This window comes from Meles meles, chromosome 2 (assembly GCF_922984935.1).
Source record: "Meles meles chromosome 2, mMelMel3.1 paternal haplotype, whole genome shotgun sequence".
In the NCBI taxonomy this organism is placed as follows: Eukaryota; Metazoa; Chordata; class Mammalia; order Carnivora; family Mustelidae; genus Meles; species Meles meles.
The window spans coordinates 175,790,848-175,817,328 of NC_060067.1; the positions used below are offsets into that span (position 1 = coordinate 175,790,848).

At 44.5% G+C, this 26,481-nt stretch overlaps 1 protein-coding gene across 2 annotated transcripts in view; it reads left to right on the plus strand.

The window, feature by feature from the left end:
* Nucleotides 1–13,598: 13,598 nt before the first annotated feature.
* Nucleotides 13,599–26,481, plus strand: part of RAB11FIP1 (RAB11 family interacting protein 1) — a 31,076-nt gene continuing 18,193 nt past the window's right edge. The window contains exon 1 of one of the 2 annotated variants that reach the window (XM_045996392.1): nucleotides 13,599–14,052. In XM_045996392.1, coding sequence (XP_045852348.1) covers nucleotides 13,676–14,052 — 377 coding nt within the window. In that variant the 5' untranslated portion in view covers nucleotides 13,599–13,675. The remainder of the gene's footprint in view (nucleotides 14,053–26,481) is intronic. The other variant, XM_045996400.1, reaches the window with a different exon arrangement.

The window sequence follows — 26,481 nt, forward strand, 5'->3', positions numbered from 1 at the left end:
TTGTGCTGTGTGCACAATTTTAGCTGTTGTGATGAGTGTCTTAAGGTATGCACAGATGCAAATCTGGACTCCTAATAAATGGAATGAATGAATGAATGTGAGGGAGAAAAAGTTTTGATTTTATCCATTGAATACAGAACTCGAGGGCAAACGATGAAATTTCGGCAAGGTCCTATCCTCCAGAAGTTCGTGATGAGTAGGCATAGGCTTAAATAATTGTAATATAAAGCATTTATATAATATAAACTAATATAAATATATTATAATATATAGTATGTTATATATAATTCGTAATATAATATAATATAAAATTTGATCATTATTGTCACGATTTCGGAAGTTTAGGATCCCTAAAGAAAAAAATAGTAACACAAACAGGAAAACTTATCAGAAGTATAAGCAAATTACCTATGTACAGGTATGTCACAGGTATATATACACATGGGTACAGATGTATAACAACTGACCACTCATATAATGTGATTTTTCAGTGTACTGTAAGTATCAGTAAGCAAGGATGGTGTCCTTTGAGATGAATTCTTGCACAACTTCTACTCAGCTTTATATGCACAAAGACCCTTCATGGTGTGTTTCTTATCTCTAGGTTTGGTTCTAGGCCCAATGGAGAAAATACACTTATATTTCCAGGCCAGACCTCTCCTCTGAGTTCCAGACTCAAATTTCCAACAGTCTGCCATCCTCTTGGGGTGTCTCAAAAGGACCCAAAGCTATACGTGTCCAAAATAGCCCCAATCCTTCTTCCAGAATTCCCTATCTCAGTCAATGGCATCATTGTCCATGCAGTTATGCAAGCCAGAAACCTGGAGCCAAAACATCATCTCCCTGAGGGCAGCGACCTGGCCTGTCTTGTTTCCTGCTGTGTCTTTGTGACCCAGAACATTGCATGGCCCAGAAAGGGTACTGATTATGTCCTGTGGAATTACTGTCTGCAATCTCTAGATTGTATTCATTTTCCTCCATCTCTACCATTCCCGTTCAGTCCAGGCTGCCATAACCTCTCACTGGCACTACTGCAATAGCCTCCTGACTAGTCTTCATCCATCTCAGCCCTATTTCTATATACCTTTCACTGTAGCCAGTAATCTTTTCAGACCAAATCTGAAGCTAAGAGAAGTGCTCTTGCCGTGGCCTCTGAGGTCATACACGGTCTGTATCCTATCACTCTTGTAGCCTTGTCTCATATTATGATCACCTTGGCTCTTTAGATTCCAGCCAGGTAGGCTTTTTTACAATGCCTATAACCACTTGCTCTGTCTTGCCACAGGGCCTTTGCACACACTTTCTCTGCTTGGACCATTCTTCTCCTCTTTACCCACTTAATTTCTACTCATCTTCCTGATGTTACACTCAGAGCTTGGAGTACTAATTCCTGTAGGTCTTGATGTCAGATGTATTTGACAGAAAAGTCATAGTCAAAATAACTTGAAAAATACTGAAAAGAGATAGCTCTGTAGCACTTGTCATGGTTTAATTTTTGTATTTGTTTGTATAATTGTTTTCTGCATAAAATTTTTCACAACTTGTAAGATGTTTTTGTCTGTCTTCCTTTATGAAGTCAAGGATCTAGTCAAGGACCATTAAAACATAAGTCATCCTTTCTTTTTTCATGTGTTTTTGGAAAGTACCACTGAATATATTTACCTGTATTCTTCTTTTCTTCCTATTAGATATAAATCCTCAGAAGATTACTAATGTTTGATAAAAATATCCCAGGTTGTTATCATTTCAGTGAAGTCCTCCTTAGTTCATGAATGCCTTATGGGATTGTTTAAATGTAGTTTAGCTGGGGACAGGGTATGGACCTTTAGAAGATACTACCTTTCCTTGTTATATCAGAATTCAATAAAATCAAGCAAAGAGGGCTTATCCAGGTTATCTTCTCCAATGTGTGTCTTTTCTTTTCTTGAAAGTTCCTGAAATGGGTAAGCTGATGGGATCTTATATATTAAGATGGTTAGAATCACTCAGGCAGTCTAGGTGTTTCAAACAGACCCTGTAAATACAGGAACTTATTACATGATAAGGAAGGATTATAGATCCAATTACGGAAGGGTCAGTTTATTCAACAAATTATCTTTTAATATGTAATTAATAGTTCATGGGAAAAAGTAAAATTTATCTTTAAGCTACATCATGTACCAATATAAATTCCAGAAGTGTTAACATGCAAAATGGTAAAAACTCAAGTCAAAAAAGGCCATGTGAAAATGTAAGTGAATATTTATCTCATACCCAGAGGGAGGAAGACATTCTCAGCTTAAGGGCAATGGAAAACATTATTCCCACCCCCCAAAAGAAAATGTTTGACCACGTAAAAATGGAAAATTAATGACCAAGTTAAAAGGTAAACAACAAAATGGAGGAAAAATAGATTATCAGAAACTATACAAAGGGTCAATGCCTGTATTACCTTAGGATGTTTATAATTTCGTAAACAAGTGCTAAGACCCCAGTGAAGAAGTTGGACAAAGGATACGAACAGACACTTCATATGTAAACTATAAAGACTGACACATGAAAAAATTCAGTCTTGCTAGATATCAAAGAAATGCAAATTACACATTTTATAATTGCACAAGTGCAAAAATCACTCTTTTAATCTATCAAGTTAACAGAAATAAAAAGTGTATAATACTCAGTATTGGAGAGGGATGGGGAAAATCACTTTTCCAATACATTACTGGGGGAGGGGGAGTGATATTTGTCATTATGAATAATGAATATTAAAAATATACACAGCTTTTGACCTATTTCCCAGAATATATCATCAGCAAATATGTTAAGGAAATAAATCTAAGTATGGGCAGTGTTTTATGCACAAAGACTTTCATGGGAAGTATTACAGCATAATGTTTAATAAAAGGAGATCATTAAAAAACTAGTATACATTCGGGCGCCTGGGTGGCTCAGTGGGTTAAGCCGCTGCCTTTGGCTCAGGTCATGATCTCAGGGTCCTGGGATCAAGTCCCGCATCGGGCTCTCTGCTCAGCAGGGGGCCTGCTTCCCTCTCTCTCTGCCTGCCTCTCTGCCTACTTGTGATCTCTTTCTGTCAAGTAAATAAATAAAAATCTTAAAAAACAAAACAAAACAAAAAACTAGTATATATTCATATCATGAAATTAAATAACAGTTAGAAATTAAGTATATGACATTTTCCAATAAGATGAGAAAATGTGAGAAAAATAGGATACAAAAGTGTGTGTACCGTATAATCTCAAATGCGTGTAAAAACAAGTATGTGTAGAAAAACATTGTTTTTTTGGCGGGGGGGGGGGGGTGCCTGGGTGGCTCAGTCGGTTAGGTGTCTGCCTTAGGCTCAGGGCATGGTCCTGAAGTCCCAGGATTGAGCCCCATATCAGGCTTCTTGCTCAAGGGGGAGCCTGCTTCTCCCTCTCCCCCTTCCCCCTACTCATGCCCTCTCTCTCAAATAAATAAATAAAATCTTAAAAAAAAAAAACACTTAAAAAAAAGAAACTAAAAACTTTTGTAAAAAACGAATAAAGAAATGTGTTTTTCTGTTGCTATTTTTCCAAGACAGAATATAAATGTTTTTTTGGGTTTTATGTTTTTCTACTTGTCTTTGCTTTCCAGATTTCCTAGGAACCATCCTTGCTCCTTTCCCATGTGAGCACAGAGACAATGCCATAAAAACAGATCAAGTACTGACACACGCTCGACTTGGATGAACCTTGAAAACCTGAGGCTAAGTGAAAGAAGCCAGACCCAAAAGGCCACAGACTGGATGATCCCGTTTATAGAAAATGTCCAGAAAGGGCAAGTCCATAGAGACAGAAAGCAGGTTAGTGGTCACCAGGGGCTGGGGAGGAGGAACTGGGACTGAAGGCTCGGAGGCATGGGGTTTCTTTCTCGGGTGATGGAATATTCTGGAACTAAAAGGTGGTGATGGTTGCACAATATAGTGACAATCTTAAAAAACCCTGCACAGCACACTTAAGTGGTGAATTTCATGTTATATGAATAATAATATCTCAAATAAATACATAAATAAATAAAGGAAGGCTTGGTATTTAAAAAAAAACTGAAGCGAATGAAGGTTTTAGGTTAAGAATTTAATATGGTCTGTTTTCAAAGGGTCATTTCTTTGCATTCTGAAGGGAGCCCTCTTTTTCCTAGTTGGCCCCAAGGACCTCACTGGCTGGTGTATATGTCAGAGAAGAGAGGGGAAATGAAGGAGAAGAACTGAACATTGATTTTATTTTTGAGTAATCTTTACATCCAACATGGGGCTTGTCCTTACAACCCTGAGATGAAGAGTTGCACACTCTACCAACTGAGCCAGCCAGGCACCCAGAGAGGTTTTACAAATTATGACTGGTTGTTAAAAATGAAAATGTATGGACATCTAGGTGGCTCAGTCAGTTAAGAGTCTGCCTTTGGCTCAGGTCATTATCCCAGAGCCCTGGGATCGAGTCCCACATCAGGTTTCCTGCTTAGCAGGCAGCCTGCTTCTCCCTCTGCCTGCCACTCTCCCTGCTTGTGCTCACTCTTTCTCTCTGACAAATAAAATCTTTAAAAAAAAAAAAAAGAAAATGTGAAATGATAATGTTTACAATAACACCAAAACATCAAATGCCTAGGAATAAATCTAACAAAAGGTATATAAGACCTACATAGAAAGCTACAAATATTGAGAGAAAGTAAATTTAAAAAGGACCTATCTTACTCATTGTTTGTAAGATTCTATTGTAAAGAAGTGAAATTTCCCCCAAATTGGTCTATAAATTCAATGCAATCTCAATCAAAATTTGAGCACGTTTTTGTTGTTTTGTTTTGTCTTGTTGTATTTTAGAAATGAGCAAATTGAGGGTGCCTGGATGGCCCAGTCAGTTAAGCATCTGCCTTTGGTTCGGGTCATGATCTCAGGGTCCTGGAATCGAGTCCTGCATTAGGCTCCTTGCTCCGTGGGGAGTCTGCTTCTTCCTCTGCCTCCGCCCCTCCCCCTGCATGTGATTTCTCTCTCTCAAATAAGTAAAATATCTTTAAAAAATGAACAAGTTGATTCTAAAATGAATAGGAAAACGCAAAGGGCCAAGAATAGCCAAGAAAAAAAAAAAAAAAGAATAGCCAAGAAATCTGGATGGATGAAGGACAAAGCTAAAGTCTTTACATTAGTAGATATTGAGAAGTATTAGAAAGCTAAAATTATAAGTCAATGCGACATTGGCTCAAGTACAGACCATTAGAGAAATGGACCAGAATAGAGATCAGAAACAAACCCACACATAACCGTGACAGTGAAGAGCTAGTAGAGGGAAGTTATGTTTTTCAATAAATGGTGCTGGGTCTATGGGATATGTTTGTGAAAAACCAAAAGAATCCTGATTCCTATCTGATACTATATGTTGGGAAATTTATGCTTCCACGGAAAACTGCATTTTTGCAGCACAACCTCTGGGTTATCTGATTGTGATTTTATGGCAACTATTTTATAACTCTGTAAATTGTAGATAGCTGATAGCAAAATTCATGAAAATAAATTCTGTCTGGTGGAGGGACACCATCCCCCCACCCTCATGGAAAGACTTATTTTGTCTCAATTTGCATATTCATTTCAATATTCCTGACCTATGAATGTGTCTGTTCTTTGGACTCACTTTTGAACAGGTTGAAACACCTTGCCAGTTTTTCTTCTTAATAAGTTAAATAATTTTTTAACTTGTTCATTTTTATATCTGTGTGAGAGTCATGATTTTATCTTTTCTGCTGCTCTACTTGTGATCTCTCTCTCTGTCAAATAAATAAATAAAATCTTTAAAAAAAATACTCAGTGGGAAGCCTGCTTCTCCTACTCCCACAACTTGTGTTCCCTCTATCAGTGTGTCTCTCTCTGTCAAATAAATAAAATCTTTAAAAATAAAATTTTTAAAGATTTTATTTATTTGACAGGCAGAGATCACAAATAGTCAGAGAGGCAGGCAGAGAGAAAGGGGGAAGCAGCCTCCCTGCTGAGCAGAGAGCCTGATGCGGGGCTCGATCCCAGGACCCCGGGATCATGACCTGAGCCGAAGGCAGAGGCTTTAACCTACTGAGCCACCTAGGCACCCCTATCTTTTAACAATTCATACAAATTAATTCCAAATGGATTGCTAACCTAAATGTGAAAGGTAAAGCAATAAAGCTTCTAGAAGATTATAAAGGAGAGTATATTTGTGACTTTGGGGCAGCAAAGTTTTCTTAAACAGGACACAAAAAGCACTAACCACAAAAGAAAAGATGAATAACTTAAATTTCATTAAACTGAAGTACTTTTCACCCAGGAAAGCCATGGAAAGCGAAAAGGCAAGCCACAGGGTGGGAGAAGGTATTTGCAATGCATTTGTGGACAAAGGTATTTAATATATATATGTTATATATATAATAGAAATATAGAAATTATATATTATATGTAATACAAATATATAAATATTACAAATCAGTAAGAACATAGACAATAGAAAAGAAAAACAGACAAAAGACCTGCATAGCACATCACAAAAGACCAAATATTCCAATGGCCAATAAACAAGTGCCCAGCCTCACTAGTCATCAGGGAAATACAAATTAAAATGCTATGCATCTACCACAAGGGCAAAATACAAGATTGACAATGCTGAGGTTGACAAAAATGTGGAGAAGCTGGATTTCTCAAACATCGCAAGTGGGAGTATAAATTGTTATAAATGCTTTGAAAAATTATTTGGCAATATCTCTTAGCACTAAACATATATCCAACCCGATCCAGTAATTCCATTCTTAGAGGGGTGTGTGTGTTTATGTATGTGTATACGTACAAAAAGACATTCGAAAATGTGCAGCAATTTATTCTTAATACCTCTGTGTTAGATTCCTGTGGCTGCCGTAGCAAACTACCACAAATTCAGTGGTTTAAAAGAGTAATTTATTCTCTCACTGTCAGTTCTGGAGGTCAGAAATCTGAAATCAAGGTGTCAGGGCTAGACTCATTCCAGAGGCTCTAGGGGAAATTCAGTTCCTTGTCTCTTCCAGCTTCTGCTGGCTATGGGCATTTGTTGGGATGTGGATCCATTATTCCAACCTTTGCCTCCTTCTCTTGGTCTTGTCCGCGTCTGTGAAACCTCTCTGACTCACCCCTTTAAGGATGCCTGTCATTGGATCTAGGGCCGCTTGGACAATCCAGAATGAGATCCTCATCTCAACATTCTTAATTATATCTGCAAAAACTCCCCTCCTTCCTTCCTTCCTTCCTTCCTTCCTTCCTTCCTTCCTTTCTCTCTCTCTTTGTCTCTTTCTTTCAAGACGTACTCATTTGAGAGGGAGAGTGAGAGAGACTGGAGGGCAAGGTAGAGGGAAAGAATCTTCAAGCAGGCTCCCCACTGAGCACAGAGCCCAACATGGGGGTCGATCTCATGACCGGTAAGATCATGACCTGAGCCGAAACCAAGAATCGGACCCTTAACTGACTGAGCCACCCAGTGCCCCTGCAAAAACTTGATTTCTAAACAAGTAGCATTCACAGGTTCCCAGGATGAGGACATGCATATATTTGTGGGGGAAGCATTCAGCCCCCTACAAGCCCCAAACTAGAAGCAACCTAAATGTCTATCAGCTGTAGAATGAAAAATAAATTGTGATAGATGACTCTAAAACAATAAAGACGAACGCATTACTGCTACATGGACACCACAGTTGACTCTCATAACACTGAGTGAAAGGAGCCAGACCCCAAATAAATACCTAGTGTACTATTCATTTATATAATGTTCAAAAATAGCAAGATTAACCTAGGGGACAGAAGCTGGGATGGTCGTTGCTACCCTACGGAAAGAAGGGGGGCCTAGTGACCGAGAGGGACGCAAGCATGGTTTCTGCGCATGCCAATACTGCCCTCTTTCCTGATATGGGTGGTGAGGACTCACCACACCGAACATTTCTATGCACTTTTCTACAGACAATGTTTATAGCACATTTTCTTCTTCACCTTCTTCACATTTTCTTTTACTTCCTGTATATATTAGATTTCAATACCTATGTTTCTTGAAAATTGTGAATGATTATTAACACTATTTTCTTTCTCATTATGGGTTCAGGGACTATACCATCTCTCAGGACTGTATATATATGTATACATATATATATATGTATACATATATATATATACACACACACATACACACACACACATACATATTAGTCTAACAGGTTTTGATGAAAACTTGAATGCGGGGGCCCAATGGTGCCAGAAACTGTGCTGTTTCGTAATTCCTTCCCAAACCCCTCTATAAGCCCTTAGTGTCACTGACTTTCCTGGCTGAGGGTGTCCCCCAAACTTGGGAGGGTTGGTGGTTGGGATGGCAATGGGAAATGTTACTCCAGGGTGAATGATTAGGCTTAGGAAAAGGGCTTAGACCTAGGAAAAGCATTATGCATTCTAGGATAGGTAAGGGATAGTGTTTCCTGAAGTCAGGCAGAGATTTGTCAGAGGGAATATAAGGGCAGGTAAGAAGAAGGTACTTAAAGAAACCGGTTGGACCTGGGTTGTCTCTTAGAGGGGACCTCTCCGTAAGGAGTCTGATTCTGGTTGTGCCCACCTAACCCCACCCCAGTCTTAGAATTGGTGAAATGTCAAACACTGGGCTTGCCTTGAGGCTTCCAGGCTTATAATTCCTTAGCGTCAAAAGTCAACATACCCATCAGCCTCATGCTGTGCACTGTGGTGTCAGAAGGGAAGAGAAGAAAGGGGGGTTGGGGCTGCTCACACCACCTCTTGGCCAGCTCTGCCTCTGTGGCTCTGTGTCCAGAGGTCCCTGCATTTGAGAAGGGGAGGCTCGTGGCTTACATGGAAGAGGCCAGAAGGAGAACAAGATTCTGAGGAGTGGTTTCCAATGGGACAATTCAAGGAGGAATAAACGCTCAGAGCTTCTGCTCTCCTCTCATATGTCATGAAACTGGTTCTGGAAAGGTGAAGGACAGCTAGGATCGATGAGGAACACATCTTTCTTTCATAATCAGAAAAAAATAAACCTAAATTTTTGAAAAGTGCTTATATCAGGTGGTGCTAAAAGGCTTCAGAGTTGTCTATGCCTCTCCCACTTAACCTGACCTGCCTTCTGTTTGCAAGGCCCTGGGAGAGCTGGAAATGGTGAGGACCACGTTTCCTGCCCTCGAGATGCTTACAGGGGAGTAAGTGCTGAATCAGAGTCTAAGAAAGAAGCTAGGAAACCAGCCATTCCGAATGGGAGGGGCACAGCGGAAGGCTTAACGGAGAAAGGGGAGGAAAATAAGGGGTCCATATTCTCTCTCTACAGTCTGTAGTTGTAAGTTCCTTCTCTGGAGACTCAGCAAATTGGAAAGATAATATCTTTGTGTTATCTATGACGCAAGTTTTGTTAAACAGAGTAAAAGGGGGAAGGGGGAAATGTTAGCCATTGGCCTCTTGAGACCATCCTCTGTCCAGTGTGGCTATAGCTGTTTTTTGTTTTTTGTGTTTTTAGATTTATTTGAGGGAAAGAGAGAGGAGAATGTGCATGAACATCGGGGGAGAAGCAGGCGGAGAGATCTCCAGCAGCCTTCCTGCTGAGCGTGGAGCCCTACACAGGGCTAGATTCCACAACCCATAAGATCACGACCTGAACAGAAACCAAGAGTTGGACACTTAACTAGCTGAACCCCCAGGCCCCCCAGTGTGGCCATAGTTTTAACTTCCACGTTGCTACATCCACTGGAGCAATGGAAAGAGACCCAGATGTTGGGGACTTATTCCCCTGCCTCACTGACCCCTGAGGTAGGAGCCCCTTGCTCCCAGAGCCGGCACCCGGAAAGTGGTCTCCTTGGTCAGCAGAGTGGGCAAGAGTCTGAGGCAGCTGGACCTGGAGAAGCCAGAAGACTATTTACAAGCACTCCAGCGAATGAGTCATGTGTGTGGACATTTGTCACCACACCCCAGAGTCTGAGGTAAAGGAAAAAGACAAGCAACCATTACCAGCCTCTTTCTGCTCCTCCCTTGGGACAGTACATTAGCCCATTCAGAACACCCAGAGGTGGTTTATTTGTTTGTTTGTTTGTTTTGAGGATGGGGAGGAGCAGGGGAGAGGATACGCAGACTCGAGCTGAGTGCAGAGCCTGATGCAGGGCTTACTGTCATGCCCCTGACATCATGATTCGAGCTGAAACCGAGAGTCAGAAGCTTAACTGACTGAGCCCCCTAGGTACCCCCCTACAGGCGGTTTTTGAGTTAGTTCTCTTGCGGTTGGGGGTGTACTGAGGAGCTGTGGGCAGGAGTGATTGGCAGTGGCAGGGTGGTAAACGTCTCTCCTTCTGCCGGCCCTTCTTCCCACCCCCAGCGTGGCTCTACATGATGTCTTATCCGGGGTGATTGTTCCTGGTTGCTTCCCAAAGCAAATCCCCGCTGGTCTTCTAACCGCACAGCTGGTGTCTGGGAGTCCTGGCACACTGTGCTCTGCTGCTCTGGGAGGAGGACAGGTGGCTAACCTGGCCAGTCCAACCTGCCAGGCACCTTGTCCACGTGCTCAGAGCCAACAGAAACTCTTCCTCTTTCAGTCAGGGCTAGAGGAGGGCTGGTGAGAGGAACCAGAAGTCAACTTGCCGCACCCTGGCTGTGGGAGGTATTTATAAACACTCCCGGAATGCAGTGAACCTGCGAGGGGTCAGCTGCCCCAGGACCACCTGGCCTGTGGGAGAGGGTGGGAGGGATGCCCAGGTGGGTTCTTCTGAGGGCAGGTAGGGAACAGGACCGCATGGAGCGCCAGCCCTCTCGTGCTCCTTGTCTTTGCACCTGCACACCCCCCAGCCTGGATTGTGGGGCTCTAAAATCAGGGGGAAGACAGACTTACTTCCGGGCGGTCAGCAAGTGAGGTTGGAGGGACAATATGCTCTGGCTGGAGGAGGGGAGAAAACAGCCACCAAGGCACTCTAGCACCAGGTACATCTGGGGATCTGCCTCCTGGCTTTGCTCTAGCTCCTGAGGTTAATTTTTAATTCCAGCCTCTAGTGAGCCCCCACACCTCTGAGTTAACCCTTGCCAACGTCCAGTGTCTGGAGAGATCTTGATCTTGCTTTCCTGGTGGTTGGGGGGACAGCCTTACCCTCCCCCAACCCAACACCTCTGCTTTAACCACAAACCCTGTGTGTGTCTGACAGAAACCCAAACACATGAGGTCACAAGGTACTCATAATTTTTCCTTCCCCTCCCCGCCCCCCCACCTTGTCCTCTAATCCTTTCCATGAATGGAAGGATGCTTGGTGTCCTTCTCAGCCTGTGAGTCTGTCCGGCTAGGTTTCATTCCTTGCTATCTTTATTGTGGAGCAGCACTAACCATGTGAGTGTGGGGGCGGATGGGAGAGCAGAGCTGAAAACCTTTACTCCCAGGGTCACGTTGGACTTCAGATCTCTTTGTCCTGCTGGGATGTAATGGAGCAGTGCACAGGTAGGAAAACCAGGAGGGAAGTCAATGCCTTATTGAATACGGTACCAACCTTATGACGTGAAACACAGCCTCCTCACACCACTGCTCAAAACCCTCTGAAGGCTGGCTCACCCCGGTCTAACGCTGTGGTATAACTTCCTTAGTTTGGTGTTCGTGATCTACAGGATCTGGGCCCACCTACCTGGGCTGTCTTTTCTCTACCATCCACCCCCAGTGCCCTCCTAAAAATAGTCCACATTCCAACCCCAAGGGGGTACTCATAACCCCTAAACATGCCATAAACTTACTTTCAGGCCCCCATACTATTGCTTAGGCTGTTCTGTTCTCTCTTCCTGAAATGCTTCCCCCGCCTCCACTTTGTGTCACCCTCTCTGCCTGTCAAATCTGGTATATGCTTCCGAGCCCAGCACAATGTCATTTCCTTCAAAAAAATCCACCTGCTTAGAGAAATAACTCCAACCTCAAAATCCCCAAAGCCCTTTATTAGTATAGAACTTCCCCCTTTTTCTTTTTTTTTTTTGAAGATTTCATTTATTTGTCAGAGACGAAGAGAGAGTGCACAAGTAGGGGGAGCAGCAGGCAGAGGGAGGAAGCAGACTCCCTACTGAGCAGGGAGCCCTATGTGGGGTTTCATCCCAGGACCCCAGGATCATGACCTGAGCCCACAGCAGACACTTAACTGACTGAGAAACCCAGGTGTCCCTGGGACTTCCTTTATAGCATTTGTCATGGTGTGCCTTGGAACTGGATTTTGTTCAGAGGGCTTTGTGCTTTCTGTAGCTCTTAGCATGGGCACCAAGTAAGTTCTCAGTAAATCTTTATGGTAATGAATGGACCCATGACACCAATAGATGGTCAAGTAGCGGAAGTGGCCCCAAAACAACACAGTTCTTTTAGGGCTTGCCATCACTTACCTGTCTGATGCCTCCTTTCCTTCCCCTTTTTATTGCCATTACATATTTACAACGTACTGAGTATCAGGTCTTTCCCACATGGGAGCTATCCTCAGTTGCAAACCTCAGGCATCTTGCCTCTTCTAACTTCCTCCGTGGGAAAAGGATATACTGTGTGCTCATGGTTGGCGGGTCAACCTGCACACTTTTCAATTCCATAGCATTCCCTGGGGACCTACAGTGTACCCAGGTTTCTGCCAGGGGTTACGGAAGGAACAAGTTAAATAAGTCACCACCTGACAGGGACTCCTGGAAGCTTACCCACGGGGTAAATGTGATTAAGTATTAACACTCACCAGGATTTGGGAATGAGAGGAATCTGCCAATCCCATGGACATCTGGAATAAGAAAGTGAACGGCTGGAAGCCCAGAATTAAGGAGCAGCGAGAGACTGAAGAGGATCCAGCTCAGGAGAGCTGAGGAAGTAAATGGAGAGAGGGTGGCACTCGGTTCTCCTGATGTCTGGTTTGGCAATCCTATTTTCAGTTCCTCCTTTATTCCCCTTCTCTAATTTAGCCTCTTAGCTCACCTTATTTGGCGAGGGCAGGGCAAAATAGTAGGACACTCCCACATCACCTCCTGACCGCCCCCCACCCCCTTACGTTCCCCTTTTCAGGCCGTCAAATGATCCTGTTCCCTCCCCACCCACCTGGCGCCGTCCCAGAACGCGCAGACCTCCAGAGTAAACTACCGGCTGGCCAAAATCAAAAGAGCAGTGAATTTGGGATCGCGTTCATTATCGCCCTCACAGCTACTCCTGATTGAGGGCTCACCGGGTGCCGGGCTACGTTATCGTTTTTACAGCAACACTAGGAGGAGATTGTTATCTCATTTTATGGGTGAAGGAACCGAGACCAAAAGATGTTAAGTAATCTGTGCCAGCTCACACACCTGCCAGTTGGCGGTGCCAGACTGGGAGTGAGGTCGGACTCCCCAGGCAGTGCCCCGGTCAGTTCCGGTTGGGCCGTACGACCTTTGGCAGTTGGGGACCCCATCCCTTAACCAACACCCCTCGTACCGGAATTCTCCAAGCCCCGCCCCGCCGCGGCCGCGCCTGCCTCCCGCGCCCCGGTGCTCGCCAGCCTGAGCCGCAGAGGCCCGCGAGGCGCTGGCAGGTGGGGTGGGCGGGGCCGGCGCGGTGGCCGGGGTGGTGAGAGGCGGGCCCTGGAGGGGGCGTGGCCGGAAGCCTTAAAGAGGCTGGGCCAAGGGGCGGGCCGCAGAGGCCGCGGATCGCGGCGGTAGCGTCCTTGTACTGTAGCTGGGCGCGGCGCCGTCACCATGTCCCTGGCGGCCTCGGCGGGCCGGGGTCCGGGGTCCGTGTGGTCCCCAACGCACGTGCAGGTGACGGTGCTGCAGGCGCGGGGCCTGCGGGCCAAGGGCCCCGGGGGCACGAGCGACGCGTACGCGGTGATCCAGGTGGGCAAGGAGAAGTACGCCACCTCGGTGTCGGAGCGCAGCCTGGGCGCGCCAGTGTGGCGGGAGGAGGCCACCTTCGAACTGCCGCCGCTGCTGTCCGCCGGGGCCGCGCCCGCGGCCGCCGCCACCCTGCAGCTCACCGTGTTGCACCGCGCGCTGCTCGGCCTCGACAAGTTCCTGGGCCGGGCCGAGGTGGACCTGCGGGAGCTGCACCGGGACCAGGGACGCAGGAAAACCCAGTGAGTGCGGGCCGGGGGAGAGGACGGGGGGCGGCGGGCCGGGGAGCGGGGCAGTGCGGGGCGGGGAACGTGGGGCTGGGCGCTGAGATTCTTTTAGAGCGAGCGCGGCAGTCACCGCGCCGCCGTGTCCCAAGGGGACGGATGGAGAGAGGCCTTTGGACAAGGATCCCCGTGGACGATAATCACAGTCTCACCTAGGTTCAACTTCTCCGTGGGTTGTCCCGCCTCAGCTCTCCCATCGCGTGGGCTCTTTGAAGCCGGCGCTAGGGGTGGGGGTGGGGGACTACCTGGGGTGTTTTTGAATCTGTAGGGACGTCGCTCAGCGCCCGGAACTTAGTAAGCACTTTATGAATTTTCGATGAATTGGAAATACATGTGGGCTGACGAATTCTTCTTCCTAGTGTGGGTAGTGTGGATGTTTGAAACACTCATTGGCTTATGTGGAAAGCCTCCTGGGATTTCACTGTCTTAGACACTGAGCTGGGAATGGCTGGGTCCGGGAGCAGGGAGGATCACGGTGGAGGGTGAACCCCACTGCACTCTGTGGCCTTGGAGTCTCACCCGGGGACAGAGCTGGGGCATTACAATGCGGGGTGGAGGCCACCTAGAGATGTAGAACCTTCACCCCCACCTCAACTACTGCCTACGTGGTTAGTGAAGAGAATCTGCCTCTCCCTCTTCCCCTTTTTTCCCCTCACCCCCCTGGGTCCCAAAGCCTACTAGAACAGCTTGGTCTTCACTTTCACACTGAAAATTTTTAACACTGTTTCCCCTGAGCCCCAAGTTAGTAAGGATTTCCCAGTGCTGGTCAGAGCCTGTGTCTGCCCTTGGCCCAGCTGCAGTGGGAGGTAGACATTGTTTCTTCTCCGCGTTTGTCGGGTTCTCTCTGGTCCTATTCTGAAAGAATGGCTGCTCACCTGTAGCTTCTCAGTCTAGAGTTGTGTGCTAGGGTATCTCACTCCCACAGAGAAAGCTGGGCACCACCAAGTTCACTTCAAGGTGTCACCCACTTATTTGTTCTCTTTCGCAGGTGTTTGCCATGGAGCATTTGATTATGGAATATTTGATTATGCTCACGTACTGTACCAAAAGCTGGCCTCCTTGGCTTAATTGGTTACTTTGCTGGACCTTAAATATGCAAATCAGTCATATTACCACAACTCCTACAGCTTGTGAAGCACACGAATTCACATTGGGTGTTTTAGATATAAATGGTATTTTAACTTTCCCTGGTGGAGGGGATGGAAAAAGCCAGAGGGTTTGAAGTTACCAGACTCCCTTTTCTGCATCGTGGGGTCCAGTTTCGGCTTGCATGCTTGCAAATGCAATACCTGATTCACTTATCTGGCCCAAGATGAATAGGCATTTCTGAATTCAATTCAGATAAAAATAGAGAGCCTTGAGGTGAGGATGGATAGGGTATCTCTTGGCATCAACTTACAAGCCATAAGGTGAGCAGTGCCTTTGCTGATGAGGCGCTGAAGCAATGCTGATTTTCCATTTGACTGACATTTGGGGCCTTGGGTTGGCTTCCTTTCCAGCTTCAACGGGCGCCATTTGGCCATCCATTGTCTTGTTCTGTCCCAAGATGCGCAGATATTATCATCTGTCTCTGCCGTCTGTTTCTCGGGTGAACATTTTATTCCCTTGAAAGACCGTGTGTCCCCGCCAAAGAGGAGGATTCCAGATTCCTGGGTCTGGTGCCCACTGTGGTCCTGACTCACTGTTAGGCTTTGGGCTGCTCCGTCTCTAAACACCCATTTCCCTATTTACACATGGAGCTTGTTGCCAGGCTTAGTTGATATTTATAAGATGTTTCTGGGCTCCTGGATTACTGGGGCCGGTGTGTGTAGACTCAAAAGGTTTTGTTACTGCTTTGTGAGAAACAAAAATCATCTTAAGTTCCCTATTTTAGGAAGGGTTCAGAGGTCTGCATCTTCATTTCTGTCCTCCTCTCCAATGTAACCCTGAACCTAGATGGTTACTCCCATCTCTGCGGTATGAGCTGATTACCACTTAGTCACAATATCAACCTGTAGGAAAGTGATGCTTAGTTGATGTGTTGGGTTCCCCCCCTCAATAATTGCAAACAAAGTCTTCTTTGCCACCTCAGCAGTAGGTGAAATTGTAAACTTTCCATCTGCTGCTTCCTGGGACTTTCCAAGGGGAACCTAGTTAAACCAAGCCTCTCAGCTCCCCCAGTATGTTCCTTGGGTGCTCGAGATAGTTGAGATTTGGAGAGTGAGATATATAACAAGAAGCGGAAGTTTACCAGAAAGAAACTGGTTAGGTTAGAAAAGTCATTTGAACTAGTTATTAAAGGTTTGACTCCACCTTAGATATAAAAAACCAGCAACAAAACAGAAGCTCAAATTTTGGTCTCTGGGTTTGTGCGTGTGTGTGTGTGCGCGTGCATGTGTGTTAATCTTGAGCAAAGAAGAGTTGCTGCTGTAGAGTATGACTCTTGTCATGGGTCCAGAAACTCAAGACGTCAAGAGCTAACTGTGCTAGAATTTCCCTTGGTTCTCTTGATAGGCCCTCACCTGTCATACATTTGGAGGCAAAAGAATATGCTTTTCGGAGCTCACATTTTGCGGACCTCCAATTTAGTGTGATGACACACTCTTTTAAAATGCCACACAGAGGCTAACCTATGGTATAGGTAGGCATAGGTAGGATATGTTCGATAGGGAGGAGTTTATGGCGCCTGTCTTTCAGAGGCAGTTGAAATGCATTGATTTTGCACTTATCCTTACCTGTTAATGACCAAGGGTCAAAGTTGGGCCTTGGTTAAATGGGAACCAGTTAAGTCTCATGATCGTAACACAGACATGAATCTGGGAGGCAGAAACAGGTAACCAGTATGTGGGTTTCTCTGCTCAGCTCTCTAGTCTCAGGTAGTTTGGGATCCTAGACTGATCTAAGGGGGGAAAAAAAACAACTTTGGGGGCTACTAAGAGCAGCAAGATGTAGGGAAATAATCTGGGGCAGATTAAAAAACATCCATTCAGGCTGGCCACTGTGTAACTAATATCATGAAACTTAATACTGCCCTGGTCTTCCAGCCAGGAAGACGGAGTGAGTGATGGAGAGTCATTTTCTTACACCTCTTGAAGATGCAAGAGGGAATTTGGTTGCATATGAAAGGATTTGGATATTAATAAAGGTTAGAGATTTTGAAGAACTGCAAATATAGTAAGTATAAATGTAGTAAGTTGCCAAAGGAAATCCGGGTTATTAAAAAGAAATAAGGGCTCAATAGTTGTTTTTCTGGATGGGTCAGATGCAGAGAAATGATTTAGATAAGCAGAGAGATAGATAATAAGCAATCAGTGTTTGTGCCTGTACTGTCAAGCCTCCTCAGTGCATTTAGGATTTTTTGGTAACAGGTTGGCAAATTGGAGCACTGTTACTGATTAAGTTTTTCCTTTCTTGGGATTCCCCTTAAAGATAACATTAGGCCCTACTAGAAACCATTCCTCAGCTCAGGGGCCCCAGTCCCCTCCCAGTCCTGTGTAGGAAGCTGAGAGCTCCATGCTGGAGATGTCTGGGGACTAAGACTCTGTGGGCTCTGGGAGAAATAAACCTAACCTTCTTGTAGCCATGAAGTGAAGTGACTAAGAGGAGGGAGGGGACTCGAGAGTCATTGTTCTGGTGATGGGCAAGAAGTTCCCGCATGGTATTATTTGATTATGATTTCATCTCTAAGACATTCATTTAGCTTCAGGAAAGTTTCAACTGCCTTTTTTTTTGTTGTTCTTCAAAATCCATGTTTTTAGTACATTGTTTTAATTGAAGTAGAGTTGCCACACAATATTACATTAATTTCAGGTATACAACATAGTGATTTTATGCGGTGCTCACAAATATAGCTGCCGTCTGTCACATACAATGCTATTACATTACCACCGCCTGTTCCTTGTGCTGTGCCTTTCATCCCCATGACTTGTTTATTCCATAACTGGAAGCCTGTACCTCCCACTGCCTTTTACCCATTGTGCTCATCCCCCTACTTCCTCCTCCCCGGGCAACCACCCACTTTGTTCTCTGTATTGATGAGTCTGTTTCTGCTATTTGTTTTGGTTTTTAGATTCCACATATAGGTGAAATCATACAGTATTTGTCTTTCTCTGTCTTACTACACTTAGCGCTATACCCTCTAAGCCCATCTATGTTGTTGCAAATGGCAAGATCTCATTCTTATGTTTTTGGTAAATATTTTTTAATACCTCTATGTGCCAGGCACTGGGGTGTAAACAGTGACCCAAACAGACATGATCTTTACTTTCAGGAAGCTCAGAGCCCTGTGGGGAAGATAGACATTAAACAAATGAACACATAAATAAATAATAATGTATTATGATAAGCACTATGGAGGAAGAGAACAGGGTGTCATAAGAGAATGGAGGGGGAAAGACATGACTTAAAGAAGGAGATGGCAAATAGCTTCTCTGAGGCTATTTTTAACCTTAAGTACAAAGAGATTTTTCTGGTGAAAAGGAGAGGAAGGGGACCTGAGGGAGAGGGAGATGCCTATGCAAAGGCCCTGAGGCAGGAACTCCTGAGAAGTTGGAGAGCTTGTGTAGATTGAGACTGAAGAGGAGGGTAGTAGAAGAAGAGTAGTGGGAAGTCCCTGAGTATTAAAAGCAGAAGGGTGTTGTGATCCGCATTTTTTAAAAAATCACTGGCCACTGGATCTGAAGCAGTCCTCAGCTGGAATCAGACAGCCAAATCGGAGGCAGTCACACTAATCTAGGCCACCAATGGTGGTGAGTTGCACTAGGGTGATGGCATTGGAAGTAGACAGAGGTGGTAAATTTCAGAAATATTTTGGAGGTTCAGTTGGCCTGATTTGTGATGGGTTGCGTGTGGGTGGGGGTGAGAGAGAGGAAGTGATAAAAATGAACTAATAAAGTAGGGAGAGTTTGCTGTTGAAAATGAACCAGGAAGTGGTGGCGATTTCTTTCCCCAGCAGCCTCCGTGATACTGGAGTGAGGTCACCATTACAAAGACTGCTTTGGGCCGTGACACCTGTGACTCAACAGTCTTCTGTAGGAAGCACCACTGAAACCAGGGTGTGTGTGTGTGTGTGTGTGTGTGTGTGTGTGTGTGTGTGTGTGTGTCTGTCTGTCTGTCTGTCTGTCTGTCTCCAAGTATTTACAGTTTTAATACAGGCCAAGTCTTTGTTTTGTAATAGTGTACATAACTAATGAAATCTTCCTGGTGTGCTTTAACATAGCCGACAAAGTCACTGCTTCACGGAATACAGGACTAAGCAAAGGACAAACTCATATATATAACAGTAGGAAAAACAAACCCATAAGTGAAAAATAAAACTCTGGAGGCAAGTAAGTCACCCATTTACATGTTTTGCACATTAGGGAAAGTAAGTGTACAAAAGAGTCTTGTGCCTTTTTCACTTTGCTTAAACTTCCCTTTGGTTACAAAGACTCTATTTCTGTAACTACCATCAGAGGGAGGTTTTTAGAAATAGTATCTGATACGTCATTTAATTGTAGTGATTAACTTAAAAATGTTCGAATTACTTTAAAAGCAATACATGTGCTTATTAAAATGTTACCTACCCCAACACGGATTTGTGGACCTTACTCTTTTCCCCCTTAACAGTAATCTCAGATATCTATTAAAATACTACAATTTTAGTTGCCATACATCCTAGAGAACTGTGGTCCGTGCTCTATAATCTTGGAGACCCTAGCTCTGGTTTAGCTCCAGAAGGATTAAGAAGCCCTTGCCTACTGGAGAAAGTGATAAGAGGTCATTTCAGGCCTTATCTTCCTCCCTGAGCAGTCCCTTTGGGTGGCCTTTGATTCTGGGTTTTTTGCAGATCTCTAAGCCTCAGGGCCTTTGAATTCCAACAAAATCAACACCCAGACCCTTGTATTGGCCTTTGAAGAAAATCAGTCCCCTGCCAAGATCATATGTTTTGGAAAAGACTTGGCAGCGAGAACTGCTCCCCTGAAGGTTCCTGAGTCGGATCTTGTGGCCCGATCCACAAAAGCAGACAGGCTCAGGAGACCAAGCCTAGCTTTGCCGGCTTTTCCCTTGGCTGGGCAGGGACCACTTTGGTCCTGTGCTCTGCCATGTGACCCAGGGCAGGAGCTCAAAACATTTGTGTGAGTGAGCAGGGTAGTGAGTGATGATTGGTTGAGGTCCCTGTTTGCACAAGGCACAAGGCCGGCGGAGGTTTGCTGGAAAGATGTGGAGAAGGGTTTAATCTTAGGTTCAGCCCCGTGGATTAAAGACCAGGGGCAACCGAGGTATGAAGGCAGAGTTCTGCTTCTTAATGGTTCTTAGTTTTGGCTGTGGCTTGTTTGCCAGTCCTTTTCTTAACACTGAAGAAGCAGGTTACCTTCTGCTAACCATGCCTTTGGCAAAGGAGCTGCTTTTAACTACTAATGAGATGAGAAATTCCTTTCCTGCAGGGAGAAGTCTGTAGATAATCTGTTAGAGAAAAATCAAGGATTTTAGTCTCCAGGGTGTCCCCAAGGGACACATTTAGGAATGTGGCTGTGGAGAGAAAAAAAGGCAGTGGTAATTAAGTGTCCTTTCCTGAAGGCTGGCCTTTGTATGGAGTAGAGGGGAGGCATTTATAAGGAATCCCAGAAACATTTTTCTAGAGGTGTGTCTGCTATGCACTTCACTTTTTAAGTACTCTTTTATGAGAAAGGAGGTGGCTAAGCTAGGTAGAACAATTAAGGCTTCCAGAAGGCCTGGTCTGAAAAGGCCTCTTGTGATCATGAAGAATGGGTGTCCTGTGTGAAGGGCCCCAGCGCGGGCCAGGCCCCTGGATACTTCTTTACGGGTGTTGCCCCCTCTTACGCTGGTCTTGTAGGGTTTTCCTGGTACGTCAATGGCACTTCTCATTTTCACTAAGCCTTGGTTGTTAAAACAGGATTTAAAAATGTGGGGTTTTTTCACCTTTCCTTCTTGGGTCTTAGCTTGATTGCAAGATAAATCATCTGGACTCTGCTTCCTTGCCAGGAACTCTCACTGAAGGAGTGCGAATCTGTCTGTGCTGGGGGAGCAGACTGGTAGGTCCCTTATGCTAGGATGTGTTTGTTTTCTCTTGTCCTGGTCAAGAGATGGGGAACCAGGCCACTTCATTTTTGTCCCATTCTTAAAGTCGCTTTGTGCGGGTGATAAAGGACCCTGTGGTTGCCAGGAGATTGTCTTTGACAGACCCATTGAGCAAGAGGTGAGATATGGGATCTGATGGTAGAATATTAATATTTGTGGCTTTTTGAGATATGATCAAGTAAAAAAACAAATTGACAAGTAAATGATTATAGGAGGGGTACTCGTCCATGTTTAAAAAGATGTTGATTTTTTCTAATTTAAAAATTATTTTTTTAAATCAATTTTTTAAAAGATTTCATTTATTTATTTATTTGTCAGAGAGAGAGAGAGAGTGCGTACAAGTGCACAAGCAGGCAGAGTGGCAGGCAGAGGCGGAGAGAGAAGCAGGCTCCCTGCCGAGAAAGGAGCCGGAAGTGGTACTCAATCCCAGGACCCTGGAATCATGATCTGAGCCGAAGGCAGTGGCTTAACCAACTGAGCCACCCAGGCGTCCCTAAAAATTACTTTATTAATTAAAATTTAAATTATTAAATTTTTTTAGAGATTCTATTTGATTTTTTTCCTTTTCTTTTTAAGAAAAGAGTTGTATCTGAGAGTCGGTAAATCTCTCTGTAAGTTACAGAAAATATATACTGATCACGGTGTTTTTTAAACTCTTACATCTTAATTTTAGAAATGATGTAATACAGACTGATTTTGTAACCAAGTGTTTTCGTCCTCCCTACACATGCATACCGTTGTTGCTCGGATTTGATGGATAAGGTCGGATAACAAGGAGTACAGCCAGTCAGAAATGTTAGTATCTTAAATTTCCTTCTGAGAACTCTCTGAATGGGTAAACCATGGTATACGTGCCCTTCGAAGAAGGTCTTGCAGCCTTTAGAAGTGGCAGGTATGAAGACTGGAGGGCAATAATGTACAACACACTATGAATAAAATTGCACGTCTGCTCTGGTTACAGCTGAGTAAGGGTTATAGCTAACACTTACCGAATGCTTACTAAGTGCAGGGCACTGTTCTCAGCGCTTGACATACATTGGGTGGTTTTATCTTCATAATATCCGGATGAGGTAGGGGCTTTTAGCCCTGCTTCAGAGGAGGTGCCTGAGCCACAGAGAGGTTAAGTAACTTGCCTAAAGTGTCTCAGCTAGTGATTGTTAAAGTGTATAGGAAAAAAGGCTTCAAGATGATACATAAAAAGATTTATAAAGATCAGATTAGCATGAAAGTGAGTTCATTTAAAAAATTAACAAAACTGTTTCTTTTTCTTTTCTTTCTTTTTTTTTTTTTTTGAAGTTGGCTCCCTGCCCAGCATGCCCAACATGGGGCTAGATCTCACAACCCTGAGATCAAAACCTGAGCTGAGATTAAGGGTCAAATGCTTAACCTAGGCGCCCTCACAAAAAATTTTCTGTAACTTGTTGTGCTCACTTTCTAACAGAATTTCTATAGAGCAAATAATATGGAAAGGATCCAAAGCATTTTCAACGCGCTTTTTTCTGCTCTCTGTCCTAGAGCCTGGCACTTACCAGCTTTTAGGATTCAGTTTGGTGGCTACAGATAGCTACAGATGCCCGAATGACTGTTTCAGGGATTGGGGTTAAAAAAATGAGCCATTTGCTTCTCTCATGACTGACCACAAATTCTTCCAAGATGTTGACAATGGGCAGAGAGGGCCACCTGGGGAGGCAAGGTTGGCCCATCGGTCATTAGGTATTCTGAGTTAGGCAATGATGACCAGCTACTGAGGGGCAATCACAAAACTTGTTAAACTACTTAGCCTCTGTAGGGTACACACCACACATGTTTTATAGGTCATAAACGTTTCTGTCCCTGTTTGCTCTGCACGGCGTCTAGGCTTACCAAGCGAAGTTTCCAGACATTTCACCCATCTGGACTCACCCCTTTCCAGAACACCTTTTAGATGTTCTCAGCTGCTAACCCCATGTGATTTTCAGCCTTATTTTGATTCCCTGGCAGAGCCAACTAATGAATTGCTTTGAAAAAATTCTTCACCTGAGAACGGTTGAGAGTGTCCTTTGTGTCAAACACCACAGCAGGTGCTTGTTCTGTTCTTCCTGCTTCTTCCCTCACCCGAGGCCATAATCCCCTGTGTCACAATGCTTGGTTACCACGGAGGTGACTCAAGCTACAAGTCTAGTAGAGATTTTGCAGGGGGAGGGAAATGGGTAGCCCACCTCTGACCCTGGGGTCCCGACTGGACCCACAGACAAGGAGCCCTTGAAATTTACACACATGAAAATGTTGAAGTCACTTGTAGAGCTAGTGGTCTTTCTTCCCCTCCCTTTCCCGGAGCCTCCTGTGTCTAATACAATAATACAGTATTCACTTTACTGGAGCCCCTAAGTAGGTAGTTCACATAGCCCCTTGGGATTTAATTTTTCTGAGGACCCTGCTTGTGTGTGAGTCCTTATTTGGGATGAAATTGTACCCTTTAGCAGGCATATCTTCCCATGTCTAATTATTTTCTCAGGTTTCAAAGTCAGAAAAGGCAACAATGGTTCCAGTGTGACACTTGTGATGTTTGGTGAGCCTGGGCTCTTGCTCCCACTGGAGGGTATGGTATGCTTTTTAGGGCAGAATCTGGCCCTTTTGTATTTCCAGTGCCTGCTATATAAAAATGTTTGAACTGTATCTTCGAGACCATCATTTCCCTGTTCGTGTCTGCCCTCTGGAATGTTCTAAAGGAAAAACATGTTTGCTTCAGCTGCAGAAATATTATTTTTGACACATACCAGCCAGTCCCTTACGAGTATAATCCCGAAAGTCTGCACTGCTGTGAGACTTTCCATTTCCCAAGAGCAAGAACTGTGCTGCCCTCACCCTGCCACATTCCGATGGACGGCCCCCTGTGATCAGCTTTCCTTGCTTTGAGCCGTACAGTGAGAAACGGTGCGCTCTGAAGCAGACTGGCGGAGTCGATTGGCCGTGGTTGGATAATTTTAGCTCTTGTCAAAATGACTGTTTAAAAGCCTAAAAGCCCAGGAGATTGGACAATGCAGATCCAGGCAATAGAAGACATAATTGAATTTTTCTATATTTTGAGCTATTGCCTTGTCTTGTGTTTGACCCCCCCCAAAAAAACTCAAACCCCCAAAAACAAAACCTTAAACTCAAAAAACTCTAAAACAACAGGGCAGCCTATTTGGATAATAGGCATTTTGCCTATATATGCCCAGGACCATCACTTGAGTGAGGGGTGTAGAGAGTAGGAAGATTGAAGTTTTCATTTTGTACCGTTTTGCATGATTTGAATTTTTACCTTATGCCTGTTATTACTTTAAAATATAGTTTATATATGTCTTCTGTCACTTTCCATGTATTCAGAGATCCTTTTGATTTTTGAAGAACTGGATTTTTAATTATAAGTTAAAATAATTATTTGATTATAGAAGGGACCACTAGATTTCCTTGATTGGTTGCAGTACTTTTTCCAGAATATGGGCTTAAAAACAAACTCACTACCTTGGGATGATGGCTTTCTTCCTGTACTCTGCCCTTTGGACTAGGAAAATGAACCCAGCCCTGATTTCTGAGATAATTCCAGCTTTCTGGGCCTCCATGAATGGTAATGCTGGAACACACCCACTCTGCCATCACAGGCTGTGTGGCTATGCTGGGGCTTCATTATTATGAACTACTTCTGTGAGGTGGTAGAATTAAGTGAGCTAAAACAAAACAAACAAAAAAACAAAAAATCAAAAACCAAAAACAACAACAACAACAAACCAAACGGATAGAAACACTTAGAATCAAATTGATGCTTGAATGTCAAAACCCACAAACATGTCTGGTTTGGGATTCCTTAGGGTGAGCCATTCATGAATCATGGCTTTCATTTATTAGTGAATTACGCATGTGCCAAAAGAACCCTTGCTTAAACGGTTTGAATTTTTAATGATGAGCGTAATACTATTAGAAGAAACAATTCCTGTCTTTTCCAGCTTTAATAAATCCGGCACGGATTTTTTAAAAATTCTGAACATTTGCATGGGATGCTTAACTGTGCTTCAGTCTGCTTTTCACATCCTTCGATAGGCCTGTGCCCCTTCTTGGCTACCTGGTATTTGGTTTTAGGTTTGCCTGTAAAAATAAATTTTAGGAACAGTTGACGAAGCATCTGTTCTCACCTCCTAGTGGTTTTAGAGGTTACCCAAACAAATCCCACTTTAGTGCCCAGGACCGAACCTATGCATCAGATATTAATAGGTTCCCCAGGGAGGATTGTAGAATTGGTTGTGGCATCACTCAAAACAAACAGACTGGCGCTGATGCTTTTGGAGAGGCAGGCTGGTCCCAGGAGCTGTCGATAGTCTGCTCTGAAGGTCGTCTCTGCATCCCCTGGGAGGCTAAGGGACTGAGTTGCAGGGAAGAGCTGGGGAGGTGGCATGACCCACTGTTTCCCCAGGGTGAAGAGGTGAAACTGCCTGCGGCTAGTGTGGTCATCTGAGCTCCCCAGTCATCTTTCAGCAACTTCCCCTTTCCAGGTGCCTGCAATGCGAATTTACAAAAGCTAGCCACCCTTCATCACCAGGGCGACCACTGATCCACATGACTGTCCGAAGAGGAGAATACAGATGATTCTCTGGATGTCTACATGACAAACATGAAATCACTTCCAGGCTAAGTCTTAGAAAATAGATTGAAAGACACCAGACTGGCGGGGGTGACGCTGTGTAGAAAGACCTTGCATCTGCCCCCCACCTCCAGCTGTGGCCTGTGGTTTTAAAAACCATAAAAGATTTCCCCCTAAAGGTCCAGAATCATGGCTCACCTCATTTTCTCCGACGTTGGCTGTGTTTTTAAAAAATCCAGTCTAAGTTCTTCTCGATGACTTTGCACACTGGACTGTCTATGTAATCTTATGATTTATGATGGGTGGCCAGCCATGACGGGTTTCCCCCTTTCTTCCGAGAACACGTCTTTTTTTCTTCTGATAGGACTCTTAAATGAGAAGCTTTAAACTTGCCTCAGAAAGAATTTAAGTTTGAACCCTCCTCTTGTATGTTGCACAAGGGAGGTGAGTCAGGAGAAAGTGCAAAGCAGGAATTTTGGTGTAAGCGTAAGGGCTTTGGAGAAAGGCAGAACTGACTCAGAATCCTGCCCATGCCCTTTACCAGCTGCAAGACCTTGGACAAATCACCGCACTTGTGAGCCTCAGTGTCTTGTGAGACTTGGATGAGGACGTCCCTAAGCGTGCACAGTGCTGGGTATGCCATAGACGCTGTTTAAGTGTTAGGTGTCTGCTTCGCTCTGCCTCTTTCCTCTCAGTGTGTAATCAGCTGAGCTAGTGGGGCGGCGATCCGC